The 17,414-nt window shown below is 51.5% G+C and overlaps 1 protein-coding gene across 4 annotated transcripts in view; it reads left to right on the forward strand.

Annotated features, from left to right (window-relative positions):
* The window catches only part of ADAMTS17 (ADAM metallopeptidase with thrombospondin type 1 motif 17), a 392,113-nt gene that overhangs the window by 362,780 nt on the left and 11,919 nt on the right, over positions 1-17,414 (forward strand). For all 4 annotated transcript variants that reach the window (XM_042235032.1, XM_042235035.1, XM_042235033.1 and 1 more), the window contains 2 exons: positions 4,244-4,448; positions 8,089-8,241. In XM_042235032.1, the coding sequence (XP_042090966.1) occupies positions 4,244-4,448; positions 8,089-8,241 (358 nt within the window). The remainder of the gene's footprint in view (positions 1-4,243; positions 4,449-8,088; positions 8,242-17,414) is intronic.

Here is a 17,414-nt window from a genome sequence, read left to right on the forward strand (position 1 = left end):
GGCATGCATGCCGAGGGCAATGATAGCCCCATGAGTATGACACGGCAGTGTTTGCGTATCCCATGAGTATCCCACAGTGTGGATGTGTTGTGCTTCCCTGGGCTCAGCCCTGGGAAGCACAGCAAATACAAAAGGCAGCAGCAGGATTCTAAGCCATTTCACAGGTCAGCACAACAACCTGACCTCAACCTAAAACCTAGGTCTTCACCTAAAACCTAACATTTATATTTGCAAAGTTAATTGCAAAAGGTCAGGACGAAGGAGATTTGGCTGTGTACCAGGGCCCAGTCCCAGTTGGATCCAGGGTATCCGAAGCGTGGACAGTGAGGCGAGAGAGAGATATAGATATAGAGAGAGATAAAGAAAGAATGTTGCAGTTAAGAAAACAGAGGAGAGAAAGAGGCTGATATTCCTTGGTTTATGCAGAAAGCCAATAAAGCCTCAGACAAGAGACTTGCTCTGTTCACGTAGGCCACAGATGCCCTCTTGAATAGTGGAAGGTGCCCCGCCTTGGGCTCCCTCGCACGTGGGTCTTAGAAGCCCGGGCAGGAAAGTGAACTCAGAGGGCCCCTATGCTCCAGGGAGTCAGCCTGAAAATAAAGAGAAAGAAAGACACAGTGAGACCAAGCTTCAGTGAGCAAGGCCCCAAAACTTTATTTTCCAGGGGAGCTTACATACCTTGAGCTGCACATAGAGAATAATGGAAGATGCAGAGTCACAATCATCAGTCCTGACCCTTATCGAGACCAGGCTTTCTTTCTGCATACCTTTCCATATGCAAAAGTTTTACGTGATTTACATCATCTTCTGGCCAGGAGGCCTAATAACATTTTATGACCCTTCTTTCTGATAAAGGTTAGTTAACCAGAAAACTTATTTTCTCTAAAGGTGATTCTTCTAAAGTCTAGCGCCACTCCCTGAAAGCACTGGATAAAGTTGCATTCCTATAGGGCAAAGGTGTGGTGCGCTATAACAAGGAAGGAATTTATTAACTCAAGGTTTAATGTAAATATCAAGGCTGCTTACTTATATTTCTATATATCAACTATATTAATTAATGCACTCCCAGGTACACAACAAAAGATATGAAAACTTGGTGGCAAGTATTGGCTCAACAGTGAAACCCTTAACCAGTTCTATCCTAATAATTTTTAACTCCTCAAAAGGCTCTACATTCCTAGAGTGTTTTAAGGTCCCCATGCCTCTTGTGGTTGGGAGGCTGTAAACAATCACATGCGTAGTTGTAAGCATCTGGATAAACCTATCAGGCAAGTTAGAAAGCTATCAAAGGGGTTTGAATTGAAATACTCTTATCATGCCCAGGAGACTTATTAACTAGAGTTCTAAGTTGATTTCCTTCAGAGAAAGGTGGTCAGGGACAGCCCCCATTAATATCAGAAGAGTTTGGCAAAAAGCATAAGATAGTAAGACAGACAAATTCTGTTTTGGGGGTAGATGCTCGAGCAGGTCCAGGGGATCCCTCGAGTCCTAATCCACCTTGCCCGTCAGGTCTTTCCGCATGACCTTGTCATGGGTGGGATCTCCCGTGCTGGCTCCCGGGAGCTGAGAGTCAGTTCTTGAGAGAAAAACGTAATAGGTGCTAGCAGAGGTTAGTGTGGTTGCTTTAAGAAAGAAAGGAAATGGCGCAGAGTTGGGGTGCATTCATGAAAGCAAGTCCCCACTTAAAGAGAAAACCTGCACATTCTCTCGCCACTTTCAGGTCACATCTGGACCATTCTATCCGTGACATATCAATCATTTTAAGAACAGCAGTGACTGATTTGAGACTTACAACAGATTGAGAATCTGTACATTATTTTGATCAAGAGAAGAGAAAACTTAAAGGGGGAACCAAAGACCTATCTTCAGATATTTGAGGAGGAATTCTTATACTCTAAAGACCAGGACTAGGAGAAATGGGTAGAAGTTGGTTCATGTCTTTCAGAAGTGTTCAAGCAGTTGTCAGGCACTGAAATGGGAGCAAGGCTGCATGTCATCTGTGAAGTCTTCATCTCCCACCAAGGAGACACAGAATAATGACACTACTGGTTCCGTTATAAGGCAGTGTGCCAGGCACTGCCATAAGCAGTCTGCAGGGGGTGTGCTGCTTATCCTCACCCCCAAGCCTGGCACTGCGTCTCCATCTTCATAGCATGAGCAAGGGGTCTGATGAGAGGAGCATCACTGCAGTTAGTCCATGGGCTGTGAAGGACAGAGTGGTGAGCTCTGCCAAGGGGTCTGGAATGAGCTCTAGATGAGGTGGCCTGAGCTTGCCCTAAAGGATGAGGAGGAACCATGTCGGGATGGAACCGGGTAGTCCCATCTGCTCAAAACTTAGTCCAACATCTTCCAGCGCCCCATCTGGTCCAGGCCACCCTTGTCTCCCACCTGGACCACTGCAGTGGCCTCCTCCATGCCCTCCCTGCAGCCTCCACCCACTGTAGGCTCACTGCCGCACGGAGCCAGGGTGGCCCTGGAGGGGCGTGCCCTCCTCTCTCTAAACACCCCCAGACTGCATCTTATTCAAGCAGGAGGCAGCAGCCCGCCAGGCCCGGCATGACCTCCCCCTGCGGCCTCTCGGGTCCTGCCCTCTCCTTCTCACCCCCGCCCTGGCCATGCTTGCTCCTGGCTGCCCTCGGCCCTGCCAGCACACACCGCCTCCAGGGCCTTTGCACCTGCAGTGTGCTCTGCCTACATCTTCTCCCAGAAAGCACGGGGCTCCTGCCTCACTTCCTCCCAGGTGCTGCCCATGGCAGGCCATCCCCCACCTTGGATAATATAGTGCTAACCCTCGCCTTGCCCCATCCGCCCCATGCTGCTTTGCTTTCCTCTGAAGCACTTATTACGGCGTGGCACATTCTCTCTGTGTCTGTGGTATAGAACATGTCATACGGCAGGCTACAGTCCATGGGGTCGCAAAGAGTCCGACATGACTGAGCAGCCAACACTTTCACCTTCAATCAGCTTTCATTCGCTCTATTACATTATGTTGTATTCTGTTGTATATTGCTCACCAGTTTACTTTCTATCCCCAAGATTCAGAGGCAGGCTTTGTTTCATTCTCTGACTCATCACCAGCACCTAGATGTTTCCAAGGGGGATGGCCTCATCAGGTGGGATCTGGGTCTGACTGTTGTGAGAACTGAGTGGTTATCAGCACTGATCCTCCAGGCAACGCTGCTTTGTCAAGCAATGAGCTCTTGGAACTGCCACTATTGGGGCCTCACAAGGGCTTTCCAGCTGACACTGGTGGTGAAGAACCCACCTGCAATGGAGGAGATGTGGGTTCGATCCCTGGGTTGGGAAGATCCCCTGCAGGAGGAAATGGCAACCCACTCCAGTATTCTTGCCTGGAGAATCCCATGAACAGAGGAGCCTGGCAGGCTACAGTCCACAGAGTCAGAAAGAGTCAGACATGATGGAAGTGACTCGGCACACACGCATGCCAGGGACCACAGCACAGAGAGTCTCTGAAAGGACATTCAAAGCCCTGTTTGTGTCCTGAGAAATGATTCCTAAACTGCCTGGCTCCTTTCCAGCACTGTAAGGGCAGCAGAGACCTGACAGAGTTGGGATCATTGAAATGTTAGGCATGTGGAAAAAGTCATAGTTGAGCACTTTCAGCTGGTGGCCTCAGGAGCTTAGCCACTCTAGAGAGACTTTGGCCATCCTGAGTTGCCTCCTCAAGAGGGCCTGCCACCCTTTGGAAAGTGGGGAGGCCTGTTGTATTTGAGCTGGGGCTAGGGCATCCTCTGTCAAGGGCTCTGCCGGTCACCTTTTGCTGCAGTGATGAACGACCCCAGAATCTCAGTGGCATACCGCAGCATCATGTATGACAGAGCCCAGTGGTGGGGCAGCCCCTGTATTGGACATGCTGTTCTCACAGAGAACAGAGAGAGAAAGAGAGAGCAGAAAGAGAGAGAGACACACAAGCCACAGAGTCACCCAAAGCTTCTGCTGGGATGTGGCCTGCTTCGTGTCCATCACACCTGAACAAAGATGGCCTAAGACAGCAGGATGGTGACGTAGGGACAGTAACAGTCTGACATGGGGAGTGGGGTCAGAAGGGTTTCTGTGCTGAGAAGACCACTGAACCACTCAGACAGCTCTGATAGTCTGGAATTGTCACCAAATACAACTGCAAAGCTGCGTCTGCCTCCTTCCCTCCCACAGCAGGCCTGCGATCCCGTGATCTGTCTGGAAGGCCCTTTGTCCTCTCACTGTCTTGTCTTTCTCTGGGCAGGTGGGTGGCAGGCCCGTGGAGCCCCTGCTCAGCAACCTGCGAGAAGGGCATCCAGCACCGGGAAGTGACCTGCGTGTACCAGCTGCAGAACGGCACACACGTTGCCACCCGGCCCCTCTACTGCCCCGTGCCCCGGCCATCACCAGTGCAGAGCTGCGAGGGCCAGGACTGCCTGTCCATCTGGGAAGCATCAGAGTGGTCACAGGTGGGTGCCTGGGCTGCCCTCAGTGCTGAGACCATCACCAAGGCCCCAGAGCCTTATCTGCAGGGACCCCAGAATGGCCCCTTTCCCTCCGTGCTGTTTGTGACACATCCCGAGGAATATCCTCACCAGACCCTGGAGCAGCTCAAAGCTTTGTTCTGGGTCACATACTGTCAAATTCCATCTGATGTTTCAACATGGCCAAAAAACCATGGATAGTGTATTTTTTATAATATATATCACAGTACTGTTTGGTTTGTTTGCTGTGAGAATTCTCTTGTAAATATAGATGGAAGGATGGATAGTTGGATGGATAGGAGATAGGTAGGTGGGTAGACAAATAGATACCTTTTCATCTCTTTTGCGCACTCTGTAACTATAGGGTGGTTAGGTTGGGAAAGTGCTTTCAAAGACTTCCCTTCAGCTCCACAGCAGTCTTGGTGGAGTTACCTTTGCAAGAGGCAGGTGGATGCTGGGAGAGACAGCTTTTAGTGTGTGAGTTGGAGTCACGGATCTCATGCCATGTAACATTTTGGAAAGAGGTTCAATTAAGCCTTAAGTTTTAACTTTGAAGACTGATCCTGGAAATATCTTATCTTTGGTAATATCATCCTTCAAGGCTTTGCAGTGAACTTGCAGTAATGATTTTGATTGTTTGGCTATAAAACAAACAAACCAAAAAAATAGCTGAATAAAGGGCATGCTTCCCTGAGGTCTTCCATCAGACGTGTTCTAGGAAAGTCAGAAGGGCTAAATCCAAGACACTCTTCAGTGTGGAAAGTATTTTTAAAGTTCCTTTTTATTGCCAAACAGTTGGAATTATTTTGAATAAGAAAGTATTCAGCCCATTTTTAATGAAGGAAAAGTCTGCCCTTGGGTGACTGAATTTACTTTTTAGTCAGATCCTGACATGTACCTGTTCAAAGAGGGGAGGTTTTTGCCTACCCTTTAAGATATTTTAGGGAAAGAACAGAGTTTAAATTTTTTTTAATTTTTTCTCTTTACATGTACCTAGGTTAAGAAGTTTAACATTCAGTGGGCTTTTAGGGAGGGTAATTGGAAAGCTAGGGGCAGTGTGTAGTCTCCCTTGCCATGAGCTTAGGACCTTGATCACCTGCTTCTTGATCCGAATAAGATTTATGTTTTAATCAGACCAAAACCGTAAATTTTCCACCTATAGGACTCTTACAGGGAAAAGAAAAAAATGCCTCTAACCAAAATAAACAAGCCTGATATAATCAACTATCATTATAGTATTGAAGAGGTCTATTTTGGAAAGTGTAAGACAGTTGGAGCAAGATTTAAAGAAATTTCTCCATCTCTGTTTCTGTATCTGTGTGTTGCCTGATGCTAATCCTGAAATAGTATCCACACCCATCAGTCTAATTCTGCCTCAGCCAAGGCTCAAAATGCTTCTTTCTAAACATTTGATGCACAATCAAGTCTTCCTCCCTGAGATGCTCACAAAATTGGTATCCTTACCACTTTACCACATATGGAAGTCCCTCTAACACTTCTGGAAACAAATGGGTTTAAATTTCTAGTGGGTGAGTTTTTATTGCTGGGCTTGCTTGTATTCAGCTGGCAGTGTTGACCACTGGCACCAGGAGTCCCCAGCTTCTTCCCCACTGCATCAGAATAAGGAACAAATATTAAAAGGAAGCAAAAGGTAGCAACTGTCTCCTGTCTTTGACTTCTGATTTCGCACCCCTGGGTCAGAAACCAAGAGAGAAACTGAACATCACCCTCCCAGGTCCCTTTGCAGGGTGACCCCAGCCTGCAGCAGTGCCCTCCCTAAAGGCTTTTCCACCAACAGGCTGCTGGTCAAAAGGGGCCAGACCAGGATTTGGTCAAGAAGTGGGCTTGGTGTTGAGTGTTTGAAATTCAAGGGACGAGGCAAGGAACGCAGAGTAGAGAGAGACAAAGCAGGAACTCAAGCAGAAGTGGTGAGTAGGCCCCTAGTTGCAGAAAGAGCCGATGGTGTGGGTGCTGGTACCAGGGAACTGCCCATGAGGCAGATGGTGAGAATGGAGTTGCTGAACTGGTCTGAAGGTGAGCCCTTTAACACAGGGTCCCTGGCCCCACGCCTCCTGCCCCAGGAGGCCTGTGCGTAAAGCCTGCCAGGGACTGACTCCTTGTATCTGAAGTCCCTTTAAAACTCACACACAAGATCAAATGCAAGTGCTCTTCCAACCCCCTGCCCCTCAATGATACCATAATGACCTGTGAAACGTGTATTTCTTCTAAAACAAACCAGTTTAAATTCGTCTCAAAAAAGTAAATAAAGAAAACAAGAATAGGACCTTCAGATGGAGAGCTAGGTTGAATTCATAGGGAAAATAAAACTAGATAGCATTTTGAGATAAATATTAATAACAAATATATAAGAACGACATTTGTCCTTTATGTGCATTTTTCCAGTGGACGTAGTGGAACTTGTGAAAAGTCACGTTTGTTGTAGCTCAAGAAAAACCACTATGTACCCTCTCAATCACGCAAGTGTGAGAACCGAAGTTAGAGTTGTTGGGGCTCCACTCGTGCGTCTGCGGCTGGTGGGAGCCCCACCCAGCTGTTGGGAGGGAGTCCCCTCCAGATCTCCCAGGTCTCTTCGTGTCTGTGCATTGGACAGAACCCGGCCTTCGGCCACCATCTCTGCCGGCTGTGTTTTTGTCTCCGTGGTGGGGACTGGGCTTCCCCACACGGTGACCAGAGGGTGGGCTCCCCAGGTTCCCCGACCAGGTCACCTCTGCTTGCTGATCAAGTCAGTTGTGTCTCCCAGGGTCAAGGGTCCTCTCTTCCTCGTGCTTTGTGGTTTGTTTTTTTCTTCCCCAAACTCGTTTATTTTTAACTGAAGGAGAATTGCTTCACAATATAGCGTTGGCCTCTGGCGTCCGTCCACCTGAGTCAGCCACGGGTATACATGTGTCCCTCCCTCTTCAACCTCCCCACCACCTCCCACCCCTCCCACCCCTCCAGGTAGTTACAGAGCCAGGGTTTGAGTTCCCTCATGCTTTGTTTTGAGATGAGTAAGAATTCACTCGTGTCAGCCAGGCACCAGCCGATCTCCAGCCCAGAGGGCAGGGCTGGGAATCTCCCAACTGGGCTCCAGACCACCCCCCCAGGTCTGCCTCGTCTGTGCCTTGTCGCCTCTCCAGCTCTGTTCCTGTTTCCATGGATCTTGCTGCCTAGGGGTGTGGGAAACTCTGAGGATTCACACGGCACTCCTCTGTTTGGGTCCCCTGCCCACACCATCTCTTCCTGTTTCCCAGGAAGTGAAATAGCACAAGGAGCATGACCCTGTTACCATTCTTGGCGTTCACATGAAACCCAGGGGCTTGCAGGCACCTTCTGTGAGAGTCGCTGGGGGCTTTGCTCTCCATCTCCTCCCCTCCCGCCACCCCTGAACTGGTGCCTTTACTCCCGAATGGCTCAGGCCAAGCACAGGACCTGGAGGCCAGCTGGGAGGAGCAGAGTAGGACCGTGTGCATAAGACTCAAAAAGGCCAGGAGCTTTTCAAGGACAGAAAATAGCATCCTCATCCTTGTATCCTCAGTGCTGGGGCTGGCACCTGGTAGGCACTTAACAGGTGTGGATGGACCTGACTGGATTGGACTGGATTCAGTCTCCGAGTGGTGTCTTGCAGTGTTCTTCCAGCTGTGGCAAAGGCACACAGAAACGGACTGTGACGTGCACCAACTCCCAAGGAAAATGCGATGCGTCCACTAGGCCGAGAGCCGAGGAGCCCTGTGAGGACTACTCCGGCTGCTACGAGTGGAAAACTGGGAGCTGGTCCAAGGTGAGTACAGTGCCTGCGCATCCATCCCGCCCAGGAAGTGGAGGTGACTCAAGAGGCTCAGCCCTCTCACCATGGGCCCCAGTTCAACCAGATGGTCCCAGTCTCACCAGCTGAATTCACTTTCTCTCCCAACTCCACACCTGCTGGTGAACCCATACAGGGTCCATTTAGAAGGGCCCGAGAACCCCCAAAGCAGGGAAGAATGCCAAGGGGACCCATGCATCCTGCAGTGGGCTTGGTCACCAGCCATTGAGAGAGCCTCCTCAGCGGTTGGGAGTCTGTCCCCAGGCAGACACAGAGGTGCTGTGGGCAGACAGAGCATCACTGTCCCCAGGGCCCTTGGGCGAGGGCTGGATGATGCTTGAAGGGAAAGCACAGGGCCCTGGGTTGAGGAAAGGAGGCCATCTCCCAGAGCCTCGGGGCAGGGGAGTTCAACAGCATTCAAGTGAATGAAAGTTCCCTGCTAGCTATTCCCTTATTCATTCATCTGATATCCTTGACCCATACTCAAGGTGGATACCATTGTCACCCCCTGAGAACCTTCCATGAGTGTTCTAGAACCTTCTTCCAAATGCTGTAAGGTTTCTCCTGTCTGATTTTCTGATGAAAATTTCCAGTGAGAACCTGGAGTGTGTTTGTTTCCTTTTGGTCTCAGTAACTGGAAGCTCCTCCTTTGCTTCCATTGATATCTATGCTCGAAGGCCGTACGCTGGTGGGAACAGTTTAGAATTGATTGCTGCTGCTGCTAAGTCACTTCAGAGGTGTCCAACTCTGTGTGACCCCATAGACGGCAGCCCACCAGGCTCCCCCGTCCCTGGGATTCTCCAGGCAAGAACACTGGAGTGGGTTGCCATTTCCTTCTCCAGTGCATGAAAGTGAAAAGTGAAAGGGAAGTCGCTCAGTCATGTCCAACTCTTAGTGACCCCATGGACTGCAGCCCACCAGGCTTCTCCATCCCTGGGATTCTCCAGGCAAGAACACTGGAGTGGGTTGCCATTTCCTTCCCCACTGCATGAAAGTGAAAAGTGAAAGGGAAGTCGCTCAGTCATGTCTAACTCTTAGTGACCCCATGGACTGCAGCCCACCAGGCTTCTCCATCCCTGGGATTCTCCAGGCAAGAACACTGGAGTGGGTTGCCATTTCCTTCTCCAATGCATGAAAGTGAAAAGTGAAAGGGAAGTCGCTCAGTCATGTCCGACTCTTAGCAACCCCATGGACTGCAGCCCACCAGGCTCCTCTGTCCATGGGGTTTTCCAGGCAAGAGTACTGGAGTGGGGTGCCATTGCCTTGTCTGAGAATTGATTGCTAACAGTTAAAAAATGGGAAATTTCACCTGGCAATCTGGATTTGGGCCTTTCTACGGAAATCTGGCAACCTCACCTCCATCTGCACATGGCCTTCGTGACCTGGGGCCTAGCAGGGGCCGTTGTGTCTCCCCAGGCTCCCCTAGGCACTTTGGGATTTAATTTATCTGTCTGGCCAGGCAGAATAGCGTTGTCTGGACTCCATATGTCCAGGTGTGAATTAGAATAAAGCTGTCGTTATTCAAAGGGTCCTTGTGGTCACACCCTGAATGCAGCCTGTACCGCTAAAGGGCAACACCTGTGGTCACGGGTGTCCCCGGGCAGGAGGAGAGGTGAGGAGGGATCGGCTGGGCCTTGGGGGTCTGGGGCCCCAGCCTTGGTTCCTCTGTGCAGTGACCCCTGCGCCAGCAGCCCTCTCCCGTGCTGATCCCTGCGTAACAGAAGAAGGGGCAGAGGTGCAGAGGGGTTAAGCGGCTCGGCCCCGGCTCTCTGACAGAGTCCAGGCTCCTAAGCCCCAGTTCAGAGCTCCGTTACCGGGTGGACACACGGTGGGGTCCTGAGTCCCCATGGCAGCCATGCTGTGTGGATGCCTTGCCAGAGCTTCTGATCACTCTGGATTTGAGGACCAGATGGATGTTTTGTTTTCCTGAGTGCTATAAGCTCCCCAGGAGCAGCAAGAATGTCCAAAGATGGATGTGAAGAATGCTAAGGAGCTCAGCTCAGCACTTGGCCCCTCCTTGGCCGAGAACGTGGACGCACATTCTGGCAAACTGCCCCCACACAGCCCACTGTGCATGGCTTCCAGGGAAGTAGAACCTTTAGCTGGCCTTCACCCTCCTAGCCAAGCCATAAAGCATAACGCCTCCTGGCCTTCTGGACACTAAGATATTAGAAGGCTGCAGTGCCTACTTTCTGCCACAGCCAGCTTGATCAGCTGGGCAGTGAGAACAAGAGAGACTAAGGGGATGTACAGGGCCTCTGCCCACGGCTGGCATCCAGTGGCTTCAAATTGGTGTGCACCCAGCCTTTGGGGCAAGCCCTGGACTGGTGCCAGCCACTCCCTCCCCAGCAGGTCTGGCCAGAGCCAGGGCTCAGGGCAGGCTCGTTCTTCCAAGCTGAGAACTATAGGGACGCTGACTTGGAAGGTAGCGTGTGTGTGTTTGTGCATGCCCACGTGTGTGCACACTGGAAACAAGGGTTGGTGGGGATGGAGACCGCATAGACCTGAACCGTGTGTGTGTGTGTGTGTGTGTGTGTGTGTGTGTGTGTGTGCGCGCGCACTGGAAACAAGGGTTGGTGGGGATAGTGACCACATAGAACTAAACCAAGAGACTCCGACCCCAACTGTTTGCTCGCCCCTACCCCCTTCTGCAGCTGCCACCTCTGAGTGCTCTGGCACACACCTCCCCCATCCTTCCCAGCACAGGAGAAGAGATCCGCCTATTGCTTCCCTGTGTCTGCTCTGGAGACGTGGGAGGGATACAAGTCCCATGGGGCCCTCATTCTCACTCACTGGGTGACCACGCTGATGGAAGCAGATTCCAGGGGATGATGGTCCCCTAACATTTTCACTTGTTCAGCCTGGATTTGCTTTTTGATTGATAGGTTATTTTTGAAGTGAAGTTGCTCAGTCATGTCTGACTCTTTGTGACCCCATGGACTGTAGCCTACCAGGTTTCTCAACCCATGAGATATTTCTAGGCAAGAGTACTGGAGTGGGTTGCCCTTTCCTTCTCCAGGGGATCGTCCCAACCTAGGGGTTGAACCCAGGTCTCCTGCACTGCAGGCAGATGCTTTACCATCTAAGCTGTCCCACAATTGGAGTCTGATGCGCTTTCAATCCAGTCATTGTGGGTAACCCTCCTCTAACCGGCATCCAGACAGATGCCACGTGCCAGACTTTGAAGGCAGCAAACAAGTTCCCCAGAAGGAAAGTGGAAAGAAGTCCGAGCACTGTTAGACCCCCGGTGCAGTGTATCTGGATGCTTTGACATCTTCCTTCCAAGCAGCCTCCCATCACTTGACCCAGAGGTGCTGCTGAGAAAGATGAGCCTGTCTCCAGGGAGGTGATGGATGGGCCAGCCCAAGGACAAGCCGCAGGTACCGTCCTGGACTTCCTGAAGTGAGCAGGACCAAGCATCCATTCCTCCAGCTGGGTGAGGGGGCCTGAGAGCCGCAACCAGAGCCTGGCTGAGGCAGGGCGGGCTTGGAGGACATTTGGGGCCCCTTCCCCTCCCCCACCCTCAGCAAACAGCTGAACCCTAACTAGAGACCTATCCAAAAACCTGCTTCACTTTCCCAGCCCTGCGGAGGGCATTAGTACCACTCTGCTCTGTGTGGAAACTGCCTTGCAGCTGCCTGCCCTCCTGGGATGTAAGCTATTTCCAGATCTGTGGGAATCATTGTTTTCTCCCACTAAATGCTGGGCCTACATCTTCAACCTGGTGGTAGAATGAACGAGGGGTGGGGAGTTGGGAGTGTGGAAGAGAGGGCTCCTGAAACCGGGAAAGGAGGAAATCACATTTCTTTCTAGAGCAGCGTGACTTTTGATCAAAAGTTGAGATGTTACAGTTTCAAGACCAGAGGCATTAATCACCACTGAAATAATTAGAAACAAATTATTCTGGAGGGATTATAATAGATGGTGTTTTAATGAAGACCACTGAGGCAATGACACCCCACTCCAGTACTCTTTCCTGGAAAATCCCATGGATGGAGGAGCCTGGTAGGCTGCAGTCCATGGGGTCGCTAAGAGTCAGACATGACTGAGCGACTTCACTTTCACTTTTTACTTTCATGCATTGGAGAAGGAAAAGGCAACCCACTCCAGTGTTCTTGCCTGGAGAATCCCAGGGACGGGGGAGCCTGGTGGGCTGCCGTCTACGGGGTCACACAGAGTCGGACATGACTGAAGTGACTTAGCTTAGCAGCAACTGGCTCTAAGAGTATGTCCCCTTTTACCAAAAAGATCAAAGTGGCCATTGACTTCCTGGTGCCGGCGGAGGTGCCCTGGAAGGGGGCTGGCCTGACTTGAGGCCTTGGTGGTGCCCCAGGTGTGCCACTCACACTTGAGCCCCAGCACGTCCCAGAGGCCGTAGGAGACCAAATGAAGCTGTAAAAATGCACGTGCCTGCAGTCGCAGAGCCCCGGGAAGAAATCAGGGAGAGTGTCTCATTCAAACAGGGCCATGTCGGTGCCCTCCCAGAATAGCAGGAAGATACCTTCTGGGGTTGTGGGCAGAGGGATGGGAGCTCGAGTTCCATGGCCTTAGAAACAGACAGACCTTGTGTCATGAAGGGGCTTGTTCCAGAGAGCTTTTCACCACTTCTGAAGCCCGCAATTCCTGTGCTGGGGCGTGACGGCTCCCCCAGCCCTGCAAGGCTGGCCTGCGGGGCCAGTAGGGACACCCACTTGCTGTAGGCCTGTAGCCAAGTTCAGTGTGGTTCAGCCAGCTCCTGTTGTGTGCCAGTCTGTGCTGGGCACTGAGGGGACGAGATGGACAGTGCCCAGGAGATCCAGGAGACAGAGAGCCAGCTACAGATGCTAGGCCTCACGGAGCCCCCTGGCAGGTATGAACACAGCCCCTGCCAGCGGGCGGCCCTGAATGGAGTGCTAGTGGAGAGCGATGCTGCTTCTGCTGGGACCATTGACCGTGGTCCTGACATTCACCAGGTCTCTAGAATTTGCAAAGCATTTGCACTCACATTCTCTCATTTGACCCTATCCCCATTTTACAGGTAAAGAAACTGAGGCTCAGAGTAGTGATGTGAGATTTTTTTCTGGAGGTCACATAACTAGAAAATGGCAGGGCTAAGAGTCCGGTCCTTGCCTTCTGGCTCTTAATCCACCTTTCCTTTAAATGCATAATGTCAGAGGCTTGGGTTTTTAATTTGAAATGGGAAGGAGATGAACTATTATATGCCTCAGATCTAACCAGCATAGTCTTAAGCTTGTTGTAAAGCCAAGTATTTATCCACTCTCTCTCCAACTCATCAATCAAAACCTGCTCTCCCCAGGGTTTTGTATTAGTCATTTACACTGTAGTATAAATCTATTGTCTCTACAGACAATCATGCATGTCGTCTTCCTTTATCTGTAAAATAAGCAGTTGAGTCCTAATTAAAAGAAACTTGAGCATCCAAGAGCAGGCATGAGAGGCACTGGAGACACCAGGGCCCTTTTCTGGGATGTGTGAAACTGTATAACATAGACAGCCAGCACTCTGCAAGCGGGTGAAAGTGAAAGAGTTGCTCAGTCATGTGTGACTCTTTGTGACCCCATGGACCCCATAGCCCACCAGGCTCCTCTGTCCTTGGGATTCTCCAGGCAAGAATACTGGAGCACGTTGCCGTGTCCTCCTCCAGGGGAGCTTCTCAACCCAGGGATCGAACTTGAGTCCCTTAACATCTCCTGCATTGGCAGGAGGGTTCTTACCACTAGCACCATCTGGGAAACCCACAAAAGGTAGTTGCTCAGTCATGTCAGACTCTTGGCGACCCCAGGACTATAGATCATAAAGCTCTTCTGTCCGTGGAATTCTCCATGCAAGGCTACTGGAGGGGGTAGCCATTCACTTCTCCAGGGGATCTTCCCAACCTAGGGATCGAACCCAGGTCGCCTGCATTGTAGGCGGGTTCTTTACCATTTGAGCCACCAGGGAAACCCTGCAGACAGGGATCAGGAAGTCCTCCATCCCACACTGCTCTCAGGAGTGTAGGCAGCAGCGGAAGGAGAGTCACCAGGCGTCAGTGCTTTTTTGAGTGGGCAGGAGGGAGCTCCCCTTTGGTCTGGAGCATTTTGTCAGGGGGAGCAGAGCTGGCCACTGGGTCATGAAGTTAAAGAAAAGTCCACGGCCCACACCTGCTCAGGTGAGAGAGAAGAACTTGTGTAGGGCAGCAGGGTCCCTGGAATTGCCAGGTGAGGCGCCTGCATGGGAGTGAGCTGAATGCAACTGACCCTTGTTCAGTGCTGGTCTGAACTGCAGGGTCCGCATATACCCAGATATTTTCCAACAGTCAATACTGCAGTGTACGTGGTCCAGGTGGCATCCTCGGCTCAGAGGAACTGAGTACTTGGGGGAATAACCCACGTTGTTCAAGGGTCAGCTGTAGTCTGAAGGCCTCTGCCTTTGCCCCCTCTGTCCCCCTGCTGTCCTTAGTTCACGTTTGTGCTTCCTCAGATCAGCCTCCTTTGTGTGGAATCAGAGGTCAGAGAGTGGGGGGTGCCTGCCTCACATGCCAGCCTAGGTTTTAACCATAGACCTAGTCACTGAATCAGAGAAGCTGCCATCCCTAAAAAAACACTTCAGTTTGACACACTCTGTCAGTGACCTCAGAGCAGGGCACCTCTGCAGGACAACACAGGGGCATGTCCCTGCTGTCCCAATGCCATAACCTTGAAGCAGAGTCATCCTTTGTCAGATGGCATCAGAGGTGCCCACTTCCTAGAGCATCCATATAAGGCACCTAAGACACTGCCTGGCTTTGGCATTTTTATCATCATCATCTTCACCAGCATTATCCCGGATACCCAGGGCTCTCATCTCTGGTCCGAATCATGTGTCTTGTAAACTATTTATGCCTTAGGAGATGAGTTCTTTGAATGTGGTTTGAACCCCATGAAACAGCATGTGCTCTGCATGAGGACAGCGTGGCTCGGGGCAGGAGACAGCTGTGCAGCATTTGCTGGGCACCTGGGCCATCCTCTGTAGGAGGGGTGGACGGCCTTTCTAACAGTCGCTGAGGAGCTGGGAGAGCTCTGTCACCACACTGGTGGCAGCTTCTGCCCAGGGCGGGACAGTGAGCCAGCCCCTGCAGCCCTCTCTGTGCTCACAGCGCCCGTCTGGAACAAGAAGCAAGAGCTCTTGGGACAACCCATCCTTGCAGGTCACGGTGGTGACCTCGGCCTTCTCGGTCCCATAGTGTCCCAAACAGAACCTGTAGGTCAGCAGGCTGCAAATTCAGAGACGGGGGAACCCAAAGTTAAGGCTGAGGTTAGGATTCAAGCATTCGAGGATTTCAGAAACAGTTTGAAAGAGGAACGTGTGTGTGTGTGTGTGTGTGTGTGTGTGTGTGTGTGTGTGTGTGTGTGTGTGTGTGTGTGTGTGTGTGTGTGTGTGTGTGTGTGTGTGTGTGTGTGTGTGTGTGTGTGTGTGTGAAAGCATTTCTAGTTTCAAGGCAGGAGCAAAGATGGTGGGGATTTTCATCATTGTTTAAACGTGTTGTTTCAGGTTTCAACAGCTTCTGAGGTTTTTATGGTTCATGCCAAGTCTGGGGGGAAATCTGTCAAAACATCTTTTGACATTTTACCATCCCAGGGCCTTTTAGACACAAGCAGAAAATGGAGTTCCTGTAAGAGGACTCCTTCCACAGCCCCCTCACTGTCCTGCCCTTCAGAGGATGGCTCAGTGGTGTGGGCACACCGTGACCTGAGGGTTCATCCTTGCACTAGTGCACACTCGCCCCATCTCCTGCTCACCCCAGAGCCTGTGTCAGGAGCCCCTGCCCGTCCCCCGCTCTGTAGGATCCAGTGCTCCTGTATGCGCGCGTTTTCCTCTTCCCTGGATGTTTACAACTTCCTTTAGCTGATTCTCATAACATCGCTTTCTGATCTGGTGTCATGTATAGTCTTGATGTCACAGCTGGGAGGAGTGGAGAGGAGCTCGCCCTGGTGAAGGTGTCCTGGAGCCAGGCCCCTGGTGGTGAGAGGCCTGGTCCCGCCCTGCGGGGAGGAGTGTCCGGGAGGTGTGCCAGCAGCTGGGTGGGGGCCTGGGGCTGCATCGCAGGAGGATGTGGATGCTCTGAGCCTTGCGCTCTGCCTCCCTGAAGGGAGTACTGTGCCCTGCAGACCCCATTCCTGCAGGGAAATGGTGATTCTGCACCTGCTGTGTTCTGAGCGCCTCCCCACCCCTACTGGCCATTAGCATGAAGATTAAGGAGGACTCATGAGAATGGGTATGAGCCTCACACCCAGCACCGGCAGGCGGGTGGGCAGAGTGAGCCCTGCCGCTCTCCTGCTGCCAACCCCACCAGCATCATCGTCATCGCCACCCGCAGGATGGATGGCAGGCCCCCTGGCCTTGTGTGTGGTGGGCCGCTGCAGGCACTGCTGGAGACGGGGCCTAGGGGTCTGCACACACTCAGGCCATCTGGAAGGAGCTCTCCCGGGGGGTTTATTCCTGCTCCTCTTCTGTCTTGGTTTCCCGAGGCTTGGGGAGCCACATTCAATGTTAATGTCAAGAGTGGCTTCAAACGACTACCCAGCAGTGACAGAGTGCCTCACAAAAGGCCAGATCTGCTTTTTATAGACCTGTTTGCTTAGTTTTTAAAAGCCTAAAAAATGGCTTCACAGTGATGCCTGGGGCTAATTCAGTGCTATCAGGAGACACTGCTGTCTCCTCGCTGTTTACTTAAAACAGTGGCTGAGCAGAGGCCGACAGAGGCGAGAGTCATCATCTGTGCCTGTTACCCTTAATGTCACGAGCTCAGGTTACAGAGGGATGCAGCCCTGCAGCCTCTCTGGAATCACGTGTGTCTTCGGGGCCAAGTCACCCTCTAACTGTGCTCCTGCACGCCATGTGGCCGTGCTGCCCGATCACTGCCGAGAGCCAGGCAAGTGTGGATGTCTGCACCTGCTAAGCAGGCCAGTGGCTCAGGGCACCTTCCTCGACTCCAGGGACCCCTGGCCAGCTCTCTCTGCTTTTAGACCTGTGCTTGCTGTTGTTAACAATAGTAGCAGCATTTGTCCATCTGAGACTCCCTGCCAGGCACCTGTTCTAAGCTGTCTTTAACCCTGGAAATCATCCTACAAGAAAGGTTTTATTATCCTCAAGCTACAAATAAAGAAGCCAGGGCCCATATAGGTGAAGTA

This window comes from Ovis aries, chromosome 18, assembly GCF_016772045.2.
Source record: "Ovis aries strain OAR_USU_Benz2616 breed Rambouillet chromosome 18, ARS-UI_Ramb_v3.0, whole genome shotgun sequence".
NCBI classification, from domain to species: Eukaryota; Metazoa; Chordata; class Mammalia; order Artiodactyla; family Bovidae; genus Ovis; species Ovis aries.